Source organism: Pan troglodytes, chromosome 1 (genome assembly GCF_028858775.2).
Source record: "Pan troglodytes isolate AG18354 chromosome 1, NHGRI_mPanTro3-v2.0_pri, whole genome shotgun sequence".
Lineage (NCBI taxonomy): Eukaryota > Metazoa > Chordata > Mammalia > Primates > Hominidae > Pan > Pan troglodytes.
Genome location: NC_072398.2, coordinates 188379220 through 188399237, shown reverse-complemented (window position 1 = coordinate 188399237; position 20018 = coordinate 188379220). Strand labels below are relative to the sequence as shown.

Here is a 20018-nt window from a genome sequence, read left to right as displayed (position 1 = left end):
AAATAGTGGCTTGGTGCAGTGGCTCAAGCCTACAATCCTAGGGCTTTGGGAGGCCAAGGCAGGAGGATTGCTTGAGCCCAGGGATTTGAAGCTGCAGTGAGCTATGATCACACCACTGCACTCCAGCCTGGGTAATAGAGTGAGGCCCTGTCTCAAAAAAAAAATTAAATAAACATTAAAATATCACTTTTTCTTTAAAAAAAAGAAAAAGAAACCAAAATACTAACTTATTGCTTTTAAATCATTTTGTTATAAAATATAACACTTAGAAAATGCATAAAACATACAGTTTACCTAGTTGTCATAAAGTAAATAGACATCTAAACACTACCCAGGAGAAGAAATAGAACAATGCCAGCACACTAGTGGCCCCTGCACACCTTGTCCCCATCATAATCCCATCACCTTACCACCCCAGTAGTAACCGCTAATTTTGGTAATAACTCTCTTGCTTTACTTTATAGTTTTATCAACTATTTATGAATCTCATACAATATAGTTGTTTTCCCTATTTTTCAAAATTATATTTCAAAAATATAATCAGTATTTATACCTTGTGTCTGCCTTATGATAACTTTGTCTGCAAGATTCATTCCTGTTATAGTGTATAGCCATTATTTATTCATTTTCTTTGCAATATAGTATTCTATTGTAAGAAAATGCCATACTTTATTTATTTTTTCTGTGGCTTATGGACATTTTACGTGTTTCCAGCTTGGGGATGTTAAAAAGAATGTTGTAGGCTTGCAGAGCCTCAGGCAGATTGCTGCTTTGTCACCACCAGTACCAAGACGCTGATGTAGATCCTCTTCTTGGTGCTCGACTGTCCCAACTTGAAGCTGAAGAAGCTGCCTTGGATGCATAGGTCATTGGCCATAACAGTGTTTGCCCCAGTGTTGTCTTATTTCATCATTACCAGCATCGCCAAAACCCTAAGTGTTGACTCTTTGATCACAGGCCCAAGAGGCCTTTACCTTTCTTGGCCTGTGGAGTAAATAGACAATATATTATGAAAGGACTTGTATGTACCCTTTCTGTTTACAATGAGACGTTTAGGTTTCTTAATTTTGAACAAATTCAATTTACCAAATATTCCAGAACACTTGATTTCTTCTTTTTCTTTGATTTGTTTCTTATCTATTCATTGTCTGTGTCTTACTTTTTTCATAGTAAGATTGTTCTTGAAAAATGAAACTTCTAGGCTTTCTAAAAGGCTGGAGTGCCTTTTTAGAAGAAGTCAACAGCTAATAGATTTGTTCTTATCATTGAAATTTCAAAAGTTATACCAACCCTCCAAAATAAAATGAGAAAATGAAAAAAAAAAATGAGCCAGAAGGTGAGCTGGTTTAGAATGGCAAGGTGGGAAATGGGTTTTTACTAGAAAAATAGGAAGTTTATTAAAACTTGATTGAGAATTTCTTTTTGGTAATATCAATGAGATAAGCTTATTACATTTTTTCCTGTTGACCTACATTGATCCACCAATGATATCAAGGCATTTGCTCTTAGGGTTTAATTTCTTTACTTCTACATACACTCATTTCATTGTGTTTAACAAAGCGTTTGACCATTTTTATGTGTCCACTAACATTTTTGGAAATGGCATTTCTGGTCTTCAAAAATTAATGAAAAATGAGGAAATGAAGTTTCATAAGCTAAGCACTCTACACACTTGAGCAGCTTTTATTGAAAGAACTTTGCCTTTGAACAGAGGGTTTAACAGCACATTATTTCAGATATGTTCAGTCAATGAATATCAGATTCTTTCCTGAGTAGCAAGATATATGAATAGAACTGAGTAAGGTTTCTACTTTTTAAAGAGTGCTGCAATGAACATTCATGCACATGTATCCTGATGTCCATAAGTACACATTCCTCTAGGAAGAGATTGGGAGTGGAATTATTTTATCATAGAATATGTATTACTTCAACTCCTTCTAAAATCTTCCACCAACAGTGTCTGAAGGTTCCCATTGCTCTACATCCTCACCAACTCTTGGAACTGTCAGACGTTAAAATTTTGCAAACCTAGTATACGTGTATAGCGGTAGTTCCTTGTGGTTTTAGTGTGCATTTGCCTGTTTGCAAACAAGGTTGAGCAGCTTTTTATACATTTAATTGGCATTTGAATTTCTGTTTTGTGAAGTGCTTGTTCAAGATTTTGTTCATATTTATTTGGGGTTTCTGTCATTTTAATTTTTTCATTAATTTATAGAAGTTTTTTAAATACATGAACCCTTTATCAGGTATGTATTATAAACAATGACTCTGTGGCTTGCATTTTCATTCTCCTTATATATCTTTTGATGAATCAAAGTTTTTAATTTTAATATTCATTATTTTTCATTATAACTAGTGATTTTTGGGGTCTGATTTAATATCTTACTACTTCAAAGTCATCAAGCTATTCTACATTAACATTTATTTATGTATTTATGTATTTGCTTATTTATTTTTGAGATGGAGTCTCACTCTGTCACACAGGCTGGAGTACAGTGGCATGATCTTGGCCCACTGCAACATCTGCCTCCTGGGTTCAAGCAGTTCTTCTGCCTCAGCCTCCCGAATAGCTGGGATTACAGGCACACACCACCATGCCTGGCTAATTTTTTTGTACTTTTAGTAGATACAGGGTTTCACCATATTGGCCTGGCTGGCCTCGAACCCCTGACCTCAGGTGATCTGCCCACCTCAGCCTCCCAAAGTGTGGGATTACAGGCGTGAGCCACCGTGCCCAGCCTATTGTGGCATATTTCTGAGACCCCTATTCTGTTCCATTGTTCTATTTGTCTGCCCTTGTGCCAATACTATGCTATCATGATTATTTTAGCTTTATATAAATATTAATATTTGATAGAACAAATCTTTTCACCTTGTTCTTCTTTTCTGGGATATCTGGGCTATTCCTGGCCTTTGGGGTTCCTCTATAAGTTTTATAATCAGTTTGTTAAGCTACACACAAATACTCACTTGAACTCACATAGAACACATGTATATTGACACACAATCTTTTGGGATTTCAGTTGGAATTACATTGAATCTATAGGTCAATTTGGGCAGAATTTAAATCTTTGCAATATTGAATCCTCTAATTTAAGAAGAGAGTATGTGTATTTAGGTTTTTAATTTCTCTCAATATTTAAATTTTCTTATATATCTTTTGTTAGACATATTCACAGGTGCTGATATTTTCCATACTATTATAAATGGTAACTTTAAAAATGTTCATTTTCTAATTATTTCCCAATATGTAGAAAATATATAATCATTTTCTAATAAAAACTTTCCCGTACTTTTTTATTCTTACAATGTATGTATATGTTATTTTGGATTTTCTATGCAAGTAATCATATCATCTAAAGACAATTTGCTTTCTTCCTTTCCATATGTTAAACCTTTCATTCTTTTTTCTTGTTCTGTTTACTGGCTACCACAGTGCTGAATAGAACTGGTGACAGTAGGCATCCTTTTCTAATTCCCAGTCTCAAAGGAAAAGCTCTCAAATTTCACCCTTTAGTATGTTTTTATAGCTTTTTAAAAATAGATATTTTATCCAAATGTACTTTAGAAAGAAAGAAAAATAAATAAAAATATTTATTACATTAAGGAAATTGCTTTCTAGCATTAGTTTTTTCAATGTTTTATGACAAATACATGTTGAATTTCATAAATTTTTTTCTGAATATTTTGAGAAGGTTTTTTAAAATTTTAATCTGTTAATATGCTGAATTACTTTGACTGATTTTCTAATGTTAATCCAATTTTGCATTCCTGGGATAAACCTAACTTCATCATAAATTATCATTCTTTTCCTACAATGCTGGATTTGGCTTGCTAATATGTCTTTGGGATGTTTGCAACTTTGCTCAAAAGTGAGACTAGTCTGTCATTTACTTCCTTGCAATGCCCTTGTCAGATTTTGATATCAAGGTTATCCTAGCCTCTTAAAATAAAAATGGGTAATATACCCTCTTTTTCTGTCTTCTAGAAGAGTTTGTATTAAGTTACAATGATTTCTTCTTAAATTATTGCAAAAAACTCATCCCTAAAGCCTTCTGATTTTGCTTTCTTTTGGGTAGGTTTTCAATTTCTAGTTCCATTTCTTTAATAGTTATGAGAAGTCAAGTTCTTCTCTTTTTTGCTTCAACTTTGTTATATTTTATTTTTCTAAAGTTTCCATTTCATTTAAATTTTTTAAAGTTTTACAGAAATTTATTCATCTTGTCTTCTTTTTAAAATGTATATATTTTAACAAAGGTAGCTTTTGAAAAAAAGAAGAAAAGATATATAATGATGGTCATTTCACTTTTATAATATTAGTTACCTTTGCCTTGTTGCTTTTTCTTTGATCAGTCTCACTAGAAGTTTATTCATTTTATTAGACTGTTTAAAGAACCAAATTTTAGCTTGTTGATCCACTCTAATGTATTCTTTTTAGAGAAATAATAAATACACATATTTCACAGTTTAGAGTAAATATAGTATAGAGTACTGGATTAGAATCAGAAAATCTATATTCAGACCTTGATTCTATCATCTGGCAACTATTTGAGATTCAGTTTTTTATCTCTAAAATGGGCTAAAATACCAATCCCAGCCACTTCATAGATGTGAAAGCCTAACAAATGTAAAGTAGTAATATTAGCATATGCCTCAGCTCTGTATTTCAAATGCAGTAGATATTCTAAAAGCAATTATTGAATATCAACACTTAACTGTTGTTAGGTCTTTCCTATGTGTCTGGCTCTATTCTTGAGGCTTTAATTGCTTTGTCTCATTTAATGCAGCCTCACAACTATCCTATGAGGTAAGTAGTTATTATCCCCATATTACAGATGAAGAAACTGATGCTCAAAGTGGTTGAACACAATTAACTTTTAGATTCATTTTATATAATCTGATTGGTTAATATAGAGAAAGCACAGATGAAGGACATTATAGCTATCATCCCTGTTAATTCAGTTGAAAAGCTTTGAGACCAGGGAATTCTATTTACCATTAAAACAAAGTAAATTCTCTCTCACCACTTTTGTCTATGAGCCTTCCCTGCCCAGTGTATACATTCACTACGTTCTGATACTTTTTAGAATATCATTCATTTACTTGCTCAGTAAATAATTGATTAATCACCTACTCTCTGGTTCTTTGATAGGCCTTGGTATTAAGACATGAATTAAAAACATAGTCTTGGCTGGGTGCGGTGGCTCACACCCGTAATCCCAGCACTTTGGGAGGCCGAGGCGGGCAGATCACAAGGTTAGGAGATCGAGACCATTCTGACTAACTTGGTGAAAGCCTGTCTCTACTAAAAGTACAAAAAAATTAGCTGGGCATGGTGGCGGGTGCCTGTAGTCCCAGCTACTCAGGAAGCTGAGGCAGGAGAATGGTGTGAACCCGGGAGGCAGAGCTTGCAGTGAGCAGAGATTGTGCTACTGCACTCCAGCCTGGGCGACAGAGAGAGACCCTGTCTCAAAAAAAAAAAAAAAGCAAACAAACAAAAAAACATAGTCTCTGCTTTCTTGGAATTTAAAGTGGGGAAAGGGGATATAAACAGGTATATAAATGCATACTTAATTATAAATCATGGTATGTTTGATGAAGGAAACAAATGTGGTACAGTGATAAGTAAGGACATTTCAGATTAAATGATTCTGAAAATTGCCCCCTGCAAAGTGACATTTAAGCTAAGACCTGCAGAATAGGCAGGCAACCATACAATGAGAAGGGAAAAGGGAAAGCATTTCTGGCAGAGGGAAGTGTGGAAAAAATTTGGTGTATTGGAAACTCTTAATACCAACCAGTGTGACAGGAGTTACAGTGGGAGAAGGAGAAATAACAAGATAGTTTTAAAGAGATAGACAAGGGCCAGAGTGTACAAAACCAGGCAAGCTGGTGGGATCTGGAGTGAGGGACCACTGAAAGATTCTAAGCAGGGGTGTCAAGTAGTTCAATTTATGTTTTTAAAAGAAAATTTGGCCACAGCATTAGAGGATAGATTAGAAAAGAGTAAAAATGGAAGTGGTAGGACCAGTGCAGAGGCAGTTGCTGTAGCCCAGGCTAGAGATGATGCCCCAGACTAGAGTGGTGGCAAAAAAAATGACACAAATGGATTAATGCAAGTTGTATTGTGGGGATAGAATGACAGCATGTGCTAAATGATTGGAATTGGTTCATAATGGAAAAGGAAGACTCAGGGATTACTGACCTGCACAAAAGTTTGGATGGTGGCATTATTTACTGAAATTGGGAAGACAGAGAAAAAAAGACTTTGGAGATACGGGCAGAATCAAGGAGTTTCATTTTGGCAAGTATTGGCATAAAATGGCATTTCAAATTATAGAAATGGATAGCGAATCATCTACTCTCTAGGCCTAGAAGTGTCCAATAATACTCACATGTTGGGTAGCATTAGAAGAGTCTACAAAGAAGACCAAGAAAGAACAGCAGAGAGCTAAGTGAAAACCAGCAAAGTTTGGTGTCACAGAATGCTACTGAGAAGTCACTTGTCCATTGGATTTATTTTGGCAACGAAGAGGTCAGTTAGTACCCTTGGCAGAAAGTTTCACTGGAGTAGTGGGGATGAAAGCCAGTTTGGACTAGATTGAAGAAAGGATGGAAAATGTTTAGACCATGCATATATAGAAACTCAGGAAAATTCCTTTGTCTAACTGCCATCTGTCTACACTTTGGAAACTCTTACATGGAAGCTCTAAAGAGGTACTCAGCCATGTGACATTGGTATTTGTTGGCTTTTAGGGGACTATACTCCTTTGAAAGCTGCTTATTCTAGTTCACATTCATTCCACACTTATTTGTATTACTCTTACTTATTCTCTACCTCTAGATAAAGATTGAACTAAAGCATGCCCAACAGAAGTTATTAGACAGCACAAAGATGTGCTCTTCACTCACGGCAGAGTGCAAGCACTGTCAGCAGAAAATCAAGGAACTGGAGTTGGAAGTACTTAAACACACTCAGAGCATTAAATCACAGAACAACCTACAGGAAAAGCTGGCTCAGGAGAAATCTAAAGTTGCTGATGCAGAGGAAAAGGTAATTATCCTCATGCTTAATAAACAGCATACACTGAATACCACTACTGAAATCTTATTTCCCTGAGGATTTTATGAAATATGATGCAGACTTGATAGAATTCTAAGATTTTTTTTCTCTCCCATGTTTTCTTCTGTTTTGATTTCACCTGTTCCTACAATTTTAGGAATTCTTGTGTATTTGGAAAAACTTCATGGGCTTAAAAAGGTCAGTTTTATTAAAGCGATAACATGAACTTAAAGAACTGACTGATCCCATGTGGCCTTTGTTTTATATTTTCACATTTGAGAAGGCGTATTCTCTCATTTGGATTGGCTGTTAATGTAAATGTTGTTTTAATTTTGTTTTTTTCATTGACAAACAATTGTACATGTTCATGGGGTACATAGTGATGTTTATTTTTATTTATTTATTTATTTATTTTTGAGAGGGAGTCTCGCTCTGTCACCCAGGCTGGAGGGCAGTGGTGCGATCTCGGCTTACTACAAGCTCCACCTCCCAGGTTCACGCCATTCTCCTGCCTCAGCCTCCCGAGTAGCTGGGACTACAGGCGCCCACCACCACGCCCGGCTAATTTTTTGTATTTTTAGTAGAGATGGGGTTTCACCGTGTTAGCCAGGGTGGTCTTGATCTTCTGACCTCGTGATCCACCCGCCTCGGCCTCCCAAAGTGCTGGGATTACAGGCATGAGCCACCGCGCCTGGCCCATAGTGATGTTTCAATAGATATAATGTATAGTGATCAGATCAGGGTAATTATCATATTCATCACATCAAACATATTTTGTAATTTTGTAGGGGGATTTGTGTTGTGAAATGAACCATTTTGAAATATTGTCCCTTCATTTTAGATTGCCCAACACTAGGTGGCAGTACTATGTAACAGTTGTACATTTTGGTGTGCAAGTTTGAGAGTTAAATTCGACAAAAAAAATTTCATCAAACCATATAATATGAAGCAAACATCAAAAAGTAGATGACAGCAATCTGAATTAAACTAAAAAAATCTAATGTTGAGTTAAAGAAACCAGAACAAAAGAGTTCTTACTATACAATTCTATGTGTATAGTATGAAGTTCAAGAATAGATAAAACTAAGCTATGGAAATAAGATAGTGGTTATTCTTGTGACAGGTATTAACTGAAGGGGGCACTAGGGAATCCTCTGTGGTGCTGCAAGTATTCTATATCTTGGTCGGGGAAGTAGTTACACAAGTCAGATTTCATTGAGTACACTTAAGACATGTATGTTATTCACCATATGTATATATGTATGTTACTTTACCATATGGATGTTATAATTCCATTAAAAAGTAATTGGTAAAATTGGTAAAGATTGGCAAGATTTTAAAACTTAGACAATACTAAATATTAGTGAGGATTTGGTGCAACAAGAACTCATATATATTAACTTCACTTGGAAGAGTTAACTAGTATAAATGTTTTAAAGATGTGTGCATCATACAACTTAACACTTCTACTAGGCATAAGAAAAACTGTTACATGCATGTATGTATCAGGAAACAGGAATATAGTCATGTTCATAATATCATTGTTCCGAATAGCAGAAAACTAGAAACAACCCAAATGTCCCCTGGCAAAAGATCAAAAAAATAAATTGTATATTTATATGGTAGTATTACTGGTAATCTGAGTTCTTTCCCCCACTTTGTATCAGTTGCAAAGAAAGAGCATCCAGGCTACTCTGCCTATGGGGTAGCCCTGCTCTGTCTATGGAACAGCCATTTCCCTAGAATTAACTTTTTTTGTTTTTGTTTTTGAGACAGAGTCTCGCTCTGTCACCAGACTGGAGTGCAGTGGCGCGATCTCGGCTCACTGCAGCCTCCACCTCCCAGATTCAAGCGATTCTCCTGCCTCAGCCTCCTGAGTAACTGGGACTACAGGTGCACACCACCACGCCCAGCTAATTTTTGTACTTTTTAGTAGAGACGGGGTTTCACCATGTTGGCCGGGATGGTCTTGATCTCTTGACCTCGTGATCCACCCACCTCAGCCTCCCAAAGTGCTGGGATTACAGGCGTGAGCCGCCCTGGCTGAATTAACTTATTTTTAAGAAAGGAAAGGAGAGGCGAGGCGAGGCAAGTGGCCAGGTGAGGTGAATGGCCAGGCGCAGTGGCTCACACCTGTAATCCCAGCACTTTGGGAGGCCAAGGTGGGTGGATCACCTGAGGTCAGGAGTTCGAGACCAGCCTGAACAACATGGTGACACCCCATCTCTACTAATAATACAGAAATTAGCCAGGTGTGGTGGCACGTGCCTTTAATCCCAGCTACTCAGGAGGCTGAGGCAGGAGAATTGTTTGAACCCGGGAGGTGGAGGTTGCAGTGAGCTGAGATCACATCATTGCACTCCAGCCTGGGTGACAAGAGCGAAACTCTGTCTCAAAAAGAGAGAGAGAGAGAAAGAGAGAGAGAAGCAAGGAAGCAAGGAAGGAAGGAAGGAAGGGAGGAAGGGAGGAAGGAAGGAAGGAAGGAAGGAAGGAAGGGACTATTAGCATGGTGGCTCATACCTGTAATCCCAGCACTTTGGGAGGATGAGATGGGAGCATCACTTGAACCCAAAGTTCAAGACCAGCCTGAGCAACATAGTGAGACCCTATCTCTACAAAAATGAAAAAGTTAGCTGGGCATAGTAGCACATGCATGTAGTACCAGCTACTCTGGAGGCTAAGGCAGGAGGATCACCTGGGCAATATAGCAACAGCACATCTCAAAACAAAAAAAAAAACTCTCATATATTAAAAAGAAACAGCAAGGATGTGATTAACACAAAATTCAGGATATTGGTTTTCTCTGGTGGGGAGGGATGAGGAATAATCAAAGAGGGTCACACAATGGGCTTCAAGTATTGGAAATGTTCCCTTTCTTAAATTGTGTGGCAGGTTCAAAAGTTTGGATGTATCCTTGACAGAGAAGCCAATGAGGTGATGCTTTTGTCTGTGGAATTAGTACTGAATTCCTTAAGTAAGAATTCTCCCTAGACAGAACTAAATAGAACAGCTCCAAGGAACTTGAGCTGGCCTCAGATGGCTGGCTGCCTACTACCATTCCCCTTGAATCATTCTGCATCTTCTTCTCTCTCATGCTGTGTGGGCTATGCAGAGACCTAGGTGCAGGGGCTTGGGATTGATGCAGAAAGCCCCTCTCTTAGAAAACGGGTGGCACCCACTGGCATTCACTGAATATTTGTGGGGAATGTGATGCCAAGCCATTGTAAAAGATTCCTTGTTGGGTCAGAAATATATTAGAGGGATAATAGCTACCCTGCTGAAATCTATTCATTCAATAAATATTTATTGAGCACCTACTATGTACGAGGCACAATTTAAGGTGACACAAGAGTTTATAAAAATAAGTAAACAAGTGTAAAGGAAATTTATCTTTAAAAAATGTGGGGTTTTTTTGCTGCTACATGAAAAAGGCAAGAAAAAAATGTTTTTAAATGACACTTTAAATCTGTCATATAAACTCTAAAATATAACAGTCTCTCTTTCAAATTCATTAATCATATTTTTAGTTCTCCCAGAGCATTAAAAAACCTATTATTGATGCTAAGCAATATGCTAATAGGTGCTTGGTTTATAAGAGACTTCTATTTTGTTTTGCAGTGTTATTCATGAATCTAGCCACACTGTGGAGAAACTAGGTGCACTCACAATGCTGTTGGGAGTATAAATTGGTCTAATACCTGTGGAGGCAGTTTGGCATTATCTATCAAACAAACAAATACTCAGCTTCCTGAGTAGCTGGGACTACAGGTACTCACCACCACGCCCAGCTAATTTTTGTATTTTTTTGTAAATATGGGGTTTTACCATGTTGCCCAGGCTGGTCTCGAACTCCTGAGGCTCAAGCGATTCACCCAGCTCAGCCTCCCACAGTTCTGGGATTACAGGCGTGAGCCAGCATGTCTAGCCTGTAGCTTCTTTTATATACACACATTGAATTATATGAATGCATTACATACTGCAAAAATTAAACAATTTATTTTAAAATTAAATCTAGCTACTCTTTTTACTTCAGGTCAGATTAATATGTTAGCACTGCTATGTTTGCTATTTATATGTTATTCCCCTAATTTGAAAAAAGGTCACACTCTTCTTAATGCTTTACTTGTAAATGTTTTTTCATTCAAGATTTTGGACCTGCAGCGGAAATTAGAACATGCTCATAAAGTCTGTCTCACAGACACTTGTATTTCAGAGAAGCAGCAGCTAGAGGAAAAGATAAAAGAAGCAACAGAAAATGAAGCTAAAGTAAAGCAACAATATCAAGAAGAACAACAGAAGAGGTAAGAGGAGCAGAGATCTCAGTTTCCTGTGGGTTTAGCCATGACTGAGTTAATCAGCAGTATCAATTTTTTCTAACAGAATATCAGAGAGTATTTCTGCTCTGTCCCCACTGAAGTAAACTCAGCCACACACAATTCCTGATGTATTGCACTTACCACACTGTATTCTAATTGTTTATTTTCTAGTTTACCTCTGGCGCTAGAGTGTGAGATTTTTAAAGGCAGAGATTATTTCTTCTGGTTCTGGGGCACACCTAGTGGTAACAGTAAATATTCTTGACTGACTTGCCTATGAAATACTATGGAATTTGCTCTGACATGTAGTCTGACAAAATTCAAACTACAATGAAGTTGATATTCTGTATGAGGGGACTTCAGAGAGTTTGTGGAAAAATTGAATTGAAAGATAAAATAAAAAATATATTGGCCAGGTGCAGTGGCTCACACCTGTAATCCCAGCACTCCGGGATGCCGAGGTAGGAGGATCACTTGAGCCTAGGAGTTTGAGACCAGCCTGGGCAGCATAGTGAGTCTTTGTCTCTACCAAAAAAAAAAAAAAAAATGATCCAGGCATGACAGTGGACTCCTGTAGTCCCAGCTACTCAGGAGGCTGAGGCAGGAGGATCACTTGAGCCCAGGAGTTTGAGGCTGCAGTAAGCCATGATTGAAACACTGCACTCTGGACTGGGTGGCAGAATGAGACCCTGTCTCAAAAAACAACTTTATTTCTCAACATAAGCTCCATCAAGGTCAAGGCACTTTTGTAAGTGATGAAGCACGCCATTTAGTCCATCCCTAGAGAACTGAGTGAGAATCCTGGGAGTTTAACCATATCATTGCAGTCTTTTGCACATTATTAACCAAAGAGAAATGGGTGCCCTTTAAATATTTTTTAAGATTGGGAAACAAAAAGAAGTCAGAAGGAGCCAAATCAGGACTGTAAGGTGGATGCCTAATAATTCCCCATCAAAACTCTTGGAAAATTGCCCTTGTTTGATAAGGGGAATGAGCAGGAGCATTGTCATGGTAGAGAAGGAATCTGGTGAAGCTTTCCCAGGGATTTTTTTAAATAAAGCTTTGGCTACCTTTCTCAAAGCACTCTCATAATAAACAGGTTATCATTTGGCTTTCTAGAAAGTCAATAAGCAAAATCCTTTGAGCATCACAAAAAACTGTTGGCATGACCTCTGCTCTTGACTGGTCCACTTTTGCTGTGACTGGGCCACTTCCTCCTCCTCTTGGTAGCCATTTCTTTGATTGTGCTTTGTCTTCAGTATCATATTGGTAAAGCCATGTTTCTTCTCCTGTTACAATTCTTCAAAGAAATGCTTCAGGATCTTCCTCCCACTTGTGTAAAATTCCTATTGAAAGCTTTGCTCCTGTCTGTAGCTAATCTGAATGCAACAGTTTTGGCACCCATCAAGTGGAAAGTTTGCTAAATTTTAATTTCTCTGTCAGAAGTGTGGTAAGCTGAATCAATTGAGATGTCTATGATATTGGCTATTGTTTCTGCTGCTAATTATCAGTCTTCAATTAGGGCACAAAAAAATTAATTTTTTTCTTTGTAAATTGGTGTGGATGGTCTGCCACTGTGGGCCTCATCTTCAACATCATCTCATCCCTTCTTAAAATGACTTATCCATTAGTAAACTGCTGATTTCTTTGGGCTGTTGTCTCTTTAAACTTTTCATTAAAGCATCAATGACTTCAGCATTCTTCCACCTTAGTTTCACCATAAATTTGATGTTTGTTCTTGCTTAGTGTCCTTATGTCTAAAGTGGGAATTGTAATGCCAGTTCTATACATCTTTTGTGAAGATTTGCTAAGAAGAAATATGTATGCACTATTTAAACTAAGTGTAGGAAAATAAAATATATAGGGAAATTCTTCTACCAAAAGGGGACCCTATAGTGTATATTGTTTCATAATCTGGAAGAAAGTAACCCTGATTTAAATAGTTAGATTGTAACCTACTTTTTCACTTAAAATATTACGATCTGTTTATCTGACATTACATTTTTTTCTAGAATATTATTTTAATGATATGTCACATTTTATTTAATAAATCCTTTATTGTTGAACATTTAGATTTTTCCCAGTTTCTTCTATTTCAGTGACATAATATATATCCTGACACATAATAAGCACTTCTACCAGGAAATAGAATCAGTAGGAATATATATTTAATAAAAGCCTTATTACAGGGACTTGGTCTTATGCAATTGTGGGAACTGGTTATGCAGTCTGTATGGCGTCATCTTTGCATCTTATGCTAGAGCTTGAAGTCTGCAGGGCAAACAATCACAAAATGAAGTTGAATGTAAAGTGGAAGAGCAACAAGGTGAAAACCATGAAGATGGACTGGAAGCCATGTCAGTTCTTGCTGCCTCTAACCTTGATAAAGTGTAGGTATCCGACAGGAAAAACTGGCACCCTTCATCAAGGAGCTAAATAGACATCTGGCCCAGGAGATGGAAAAGGTGAAGGAGGATTCAAGGGAAGGTGGAGCAGTTGTAGGCCTGGCTGTTGCGTCATGCCAAGGTGAGCAGCAGATATCTAGCAGTGTTTATAAACTATAAAAATGCCTGCTCCAACCTTCCACCTGGAAAAAACAAAATGTTTCAATTCTGTTCTCTAAATCTTACACAAATATTATCTCCTGTGGCCCACTATAACCAGAAACTTACACAGAAGGAATTCTGGGAAACTAGACAAGTCAAAATGTTACAAAGCTACTCTATTAAAAATATATTTGTTAAACTATAGTTAATTTTATTTAGTTTAAATTAGGCCTGGCACCAGTGGCTCACACCTGTAATCCCAGCATGTTAGGAGGCTGAGGCAGGCAGATCACTTGAGGTCAGGAGTTTGAGACCAGCCTGGCCAACATAGTGAAATCCCATCTTTACTTAAAAATACAAAAATTAGCCAAGCATGGTAGCAGACACATGTTAACCCCAGCTACTTGGGAGGCTGAGGCAAGAAAATTGCTGAAACCCAGGAGGCAGAGGTTGCAGTGAGCCAAGATTGCGCCACTGCACTCCAACGTGGGCAACAGGGCAGGCTAAACAGGCGAGACTCCATCTCAAAAAAAAGAAAGTTTCGCTGTTATTATAATATTGGATGTTATTGTTGTTACTATTGTTGTCATTATCATCATAATCTTCTCAGTAAGATGAAAAAAGTTCATTTGGCCAGAACAAAATGTTTAGAGACAAGGAAAGTGGCAAGAAAATGAGGCTAGAAAGGTAAGCTAGACCTAGGTCATGTAGAACTTAACAGACCACACTGAGTTTGAACCTGTTCATGAAGGTATTGGTCTGTGGTTTTCCTATCACATAATATCTGTATCTGGTTTTGGTATTAGGGTAATGTTTGTCTCAAAAAATTACTTAGGAAGTGTCCCCTCTCCTTCAATTTTTTTTGGAAGAGATTGCAGAGAATTGGTATCATTTCTTTCTTAAATGTTTGGTAGAATTCACCATGAAATCATCTGGGCCTAGTGCTTTATTTTTTGGAAGGTAATTAATTATTGATTCAATTTCTTTAACAGATATAGGCCAACTTAGATTATCTATTTCTCCTTGTGTGAGCTTTCGTAGTTTGTGTCTTTCAAAGAATCAGTCCATATAATGTAAGTTATCATATTTGTAGGCAGAGGTGTTCATAATATTCCTTTATTATCCTTTTAATGTCCATGGAGTTAGTAGTGGTGGCCCTTCTTTCATTTTGATATTTAAAAATAAATGTTTTATTTGTCAAATAGAGATGAGGCTTTGCTGTGTTGCCCAGGCTGGTCTCAAGTTCCTGCATTCAAGTGATACTCCTGCCTCAGCCTCCCAAAGTGCTGGGATTATAGATGTGAGCCATTGTGCCTGGCCACATTTTTTATATTATTAATATTTGTCTTCTCTATTTATTAGTTAGCCTGGCTAGAGGTTTATCTATTTTATTCATCTTTTCAAAGAATGAACTTTTGATTTCATTGATTTTTCTCTATTGTTTTCTTGTTTTCAATCCCATTGACTAATACTCTCATTTTTACTATTTCTTTGCTTCTGCTTGCTTTAGGCTTATAATGTTCTTCTTTCTCTAGTTTCCTAAGGTGAAAGCTTAGATTACTGATTTTAGATTTTTCTTCCTTTATAATATATGCATGTAATGCTACAAGTTTTCTGCTATGTTGTATCCTATAAATTTTGTAAGTTGTATTTCATTTTCATTTAGTTCAAAATATTTTTAATTTATTGAGACCTCCTTTTTGACTCATGTATTATTTAGAAGTGTGTTGTTTATCCCAAATATTTAGAATTTTCCATCTCTCTTTTTCTTACTGATTTATGGTTTCATAATATCAGTTTAAACAGTTGTATGACATTGTTACATAGATATATCATACTTTATGTAATACTTACATCTTTTAGACTTTTTTGCTATTATAAAACTATAATAAATATCTCTATACATAAGACTTTGCAACTGCAATGAAGTATGATGAAGTGTGGTAAGTGTTATACTAAAGGAGGTTTAGGTTGCCATGATAGTACATAACACGGATATCTATGGAGTGAGGGAGCTTAAGAAAGACTTCCTCAAAGAAAGTGGTTTAAGTTGAGAATGAAGTAGTTGGTATCAAGAAGCTAAATAGAGAATAGTATGGAGGACCACTTTGAGGAAGTGAAAAAGTTCATTGGCTGAAAGAAAATGAGGTTAGAGACAGTGGTGAGAAAATGAGATAAGGAGGTGATGTAGGCCTAGCTCATGCAGAACTTTAGATTTTGTTTGTTTGTTTGCTCGTTTGTTTAGAGTCAGGGATCTTGCTCTGTTGCCCAGGCTGGAATACAGTGGCACAATCATGACTCACTGCAGCCCTGAACTCCTGGGCTCAGATGATCCTCCTGCCTCCACCTACTGAGTAGCTAGGACTATAGGCATACCCAACATGCCCAGCTAATTAAAAAAAAAATTTAGAGACAGGATCTCCCTATGTTGCTCAGGTTGTTTTAGAACTCCTGGCCTCAGGTGATCCTCCAGCCTCAGACTCCCAAAGTGTTAGGAGGTGTGAGCCATAGTGCCACAGATCCTCATGAGCCACGGTGCCCAGCTCTTGTGAGCCACAGTGCCCATTTCTCATGCAGAATATATCAAGCCATGGTGAACAGTTTGGACTTTACCTTAAGAGTATGGGGTTCCTGAATCAAGGAACAGAAAAAATATATATATAAGAAAGAGTAATGGGGAGCCACTATAGGATTTTAGGCAGAGGAAGTTATATGATTAGTTTGCAATTTAGAAAGAACACTCTGACTACTAAAAGAGGCTCAGGCTGCAGAGAATGCAGGGAGTCTTATCAGTACACCAATTTCTTAATTTTATTCATTGGCAGACCTGGTTTGTTAGTCTTTTATTTTTCAAACTCTATATCAATTAACTTCTCGCATATTCTTGAGTTGCTCTTTTAATTTTGACTTCCGAATTTGCTTTTTTTCTTTTTGTAGAGATGGGGTCTCACTCTGTCACCCAGGCTGCAGTGCAGTAGTGTGATCACAGTTCACTGCAGCCTTGACCTCCCAGGCTCAAGCACTTCGCCCACCTCAGCCTCCTGAGTAGCTGGGACTACAGGCGCATGCCACCATGCCTAATTTTTAAAAAATTTTTTATACAGATGAGTTCTCACTATGTTGTCCAGGCTGCTCCTGAACTTTTGGGCTCAAGCGATCCTCCCACCTTGGCCTCCCAAAGTGCTGGGATTATAGGTGTGAGCCACCATGTCCAGCCAACTTCCTACTTTCCAATTCTAGTTTTCAGCTCTCAAATTTTACTGCCAATAACTCAAGTGTTTTTAGTTTCAGTGGATCAAAACCTCTCTTTTAGTTTCAAGGCTTATCTCTTAGTCTGGAAATTGAGAGTGGAACCAAAAAGAAGTAGGCCATAATAGCAGGTATACAGTGAATTAGATGAAGGAGAGATGAAAGAGAGGATATTGCTGTAGAAGTGGATGTGAATGGTAGAAAATTAGCTATAGCAGTCCTTGGAGAGTCTGCACTTACATCCAAGAAACATAAGGAGAAGAACGAGAGGTGGAGGGATGTGAGCCCATGTCTCAAATATAATTGTCCCCCAATAACCTGTTGATTTCTCAGAATAACTGAAGTTAGAGAAAACAAACTTAATTGTCTAATGTCAGGATTTTACTGCCCTAGCATGCAGGTGAGACTTTTGCCCACCAGTACTATTTCATTATCATCATCACAGTCTTCAAGATGAATCTCCTAAGTCCAGAGAACCTTGGTCTGAAATCCTCAGAAAACTCTTTTCATAAACTTTACTCTATTACTGAAATACCAGGGGTTTGGTCTAGGTCCCATTGCTTAGTGCACAGAAAGCCAATTACTGAGACAATGAGTATTGCCAGGGAAAAAGGCTTTATTAGGGTGCCACAGTTGAGGAGAATGGGAGATCAGTCTCAAATCTATCTCCCTGACCAACTAAAATTTGGGGGGTTATAGCAGGGAAGGAATGTAAAACAGGAATTAGTGAGGGGTAAGGAACCAATCATGAGGAATGAGGCATCTCATTTTCTGGATGCTACGATCTGGTGAATTTTAGTTTCTTGCCTGAGGGTCAGTCTCCTGAGGGAGGAACTCAGATATAAATTTCAAGTTTTAAGACTGGGAGGGTACATTTCTACATTTGTTTAAAAAACTGTAAGTGTAATTTCTATGGGACAGTTGGGCTGGTTTCATGATGAGACTGAAAGAGTGCTAATGGCCCTTGTAGGGGTGGAGGGAAAATTTCCCCTCCCCTTCTGAAGGTTTTCTGAAAAGTCAACTGACAAAAGATTAATAGGAGAAAAAGCAAACACAATTTTATTAACGTGGGGTGGGGAAAATCAAGTGTGATGACCCAATGTCTAAGTGTGTTGCAGGAGCTTATATACCCATTTCCAGGGGAGAGGGAGATGAGGAATGTAGAGAATTCCAAGGGACAGTAACTCATTAGGGAGAGTGAAGGGACCCTGGAGACAAAAATTAATTCATAAATTATTCACCTGGGAATTTGAATGAGTTTAAGAGATAGCCATTGTCTTGTGAAAAGGTCTGTGGAGGTGTTGTTATATTCCTCAATCTTCTTTTCTGAAGATCCATAAATAATGCAGTTTCAGGGAGGGGATGGGTATAATTGTTCTCCTTGGTAAGTCCAGTCTTCACGCAGATAAGAGAAAAGCCTCTTCTAGCATCTGCTGATCTCTAAGGGCCTTTCATTCAAAATATTTAGTATACCAGGATACCATATTTGAGGTAAAATTCTGTGAGTTCCTTTACCCTCTTTTGGAAAATGGTAAATTTTCTCATAAAATGCAGGCTCATTTATGATTCATTTATAGCAGTGTTAATGTGTGCTTATTATTATCAATAGTGCTTGTAACTAACATTACCTTGAACCCAGAAGATGAAGGGCTCAACTCGTAAAGCAGTAAGGAAGAAAGAATATGGGATTCAGGATTCGAGCCCTACCTCCACCTTGTCTTAACTGTTCTCTCTACCACAACTTCCTCATCTCTGAAATAAGGACAACTACTTTTTCCTCATAGGGTCATTTTGATGAGTGAGTGAGAGAAGTAAGGAAAGCTTCTATCACAAAAGAGGTTCCCTGTGTTGGTCCCTTTAGCTTATAGACACATACCCTACTTCATTGAACCAAAAAAAAAAAAAAAATCCCTTGTGATGCCATAAAAATTTTAGGTCTGAATTTCATTTGCAATTCATGGTGTGATTTAATCTACATTAATTGCCCTCAGGAAACTTCTATATCAGAACGTAGATGAGTTACACAGGCAAGTGAGAACCTTACAAGATAAAGAAAATCTACTGGAAATGACCTGTTCTCAGCAACAATCCAGAATTCAGCAACAAGAGGCCCTACTTAAACAACTGGAAAATGAAAAAAGAAAATATGATGAGGTAAGAAAGTAAATAGACATGCTTCTCAGTTTTCCTATTCCCATTAGTAACAGCTAATTATTATTGAGTGCCTAGCACTTTACTAAACGTAATCCTTTAGTCAGGGTTCAGTCAGGAAAGTAGAATCTACTCTAGGTATTTCAAGCAAGAAGAGATTTAACACAGGGAATAAGAGCTTACAAAACAGTTGGAAGGGACCAGGGGAGAGTAGAGTCAGAAAGGACTGCTGCTAGCTTTCAATAAATCCAGAAGTTCAGAAATCACAGAGAAGCCACCTCCTGCAGCGTCAAAGTGGAGAATTTGCAGGAACTGTCCTGAAGCTCCTACAAATGTCTCATCTGTTGTCTGCCCTTTTATCCATCTGCTAGTGCTAAAGAACTGTTGGGGGGAAAGACAAACAAACCTGTTTCTTCTTTCTATACTCGTACCACTCTGAATACTTCACTTCTGATATAGTTTGGATGATTCTCCTCTCCAAATCTCTTGCTGAAATGTAATCCCCATCATTGGAGGTGGGGCTTAACAGGAGGTGGTTTTGTCATGGGGGTGGGTCCCTCATAAATGGCTTGATGCTGTCCTCACGATAATGAATTATCGCGAGATATAGATGTTTAAAAGTGTGTGGCACCTCTCCACTCTCTTTTGCTCCCACTATCACCGTGTGACATGTCTGCTCCCATTTCACCTACC

At 37.7% G+C, this 20018-nt stretch overlaps 1 protein-coding gene across 7 annotated transcripts in view; it reads left to right on the top strand.

Moving 5' to 3' along the window:
• Positions 1-20018, top strand: part of CCDC30 (coiled-coil domain containing 30) — a 173329-nt gene that overhangs the window by 89340 nt on the left and 63971 nt on the right. For all 7 annotated transcript variants that reach the window (XM_054682065.2, XM_054682059.2, XM_054682052.2 and 4 more), the window contains 3 exons: positions 6845-7054; positions 11210-11364; positions 19166-19328. In XM_054682065.2, the coding sequence (XP_054538040.1) occupies positions 6845-7054; positions 11210-11364; positions 19166-19328 (528 nt within the window). The remainder of the gene's footprint in view (positions 1-6844; positions 7055-11209; positions 11365-19165; positions 19329-20018) is intronic.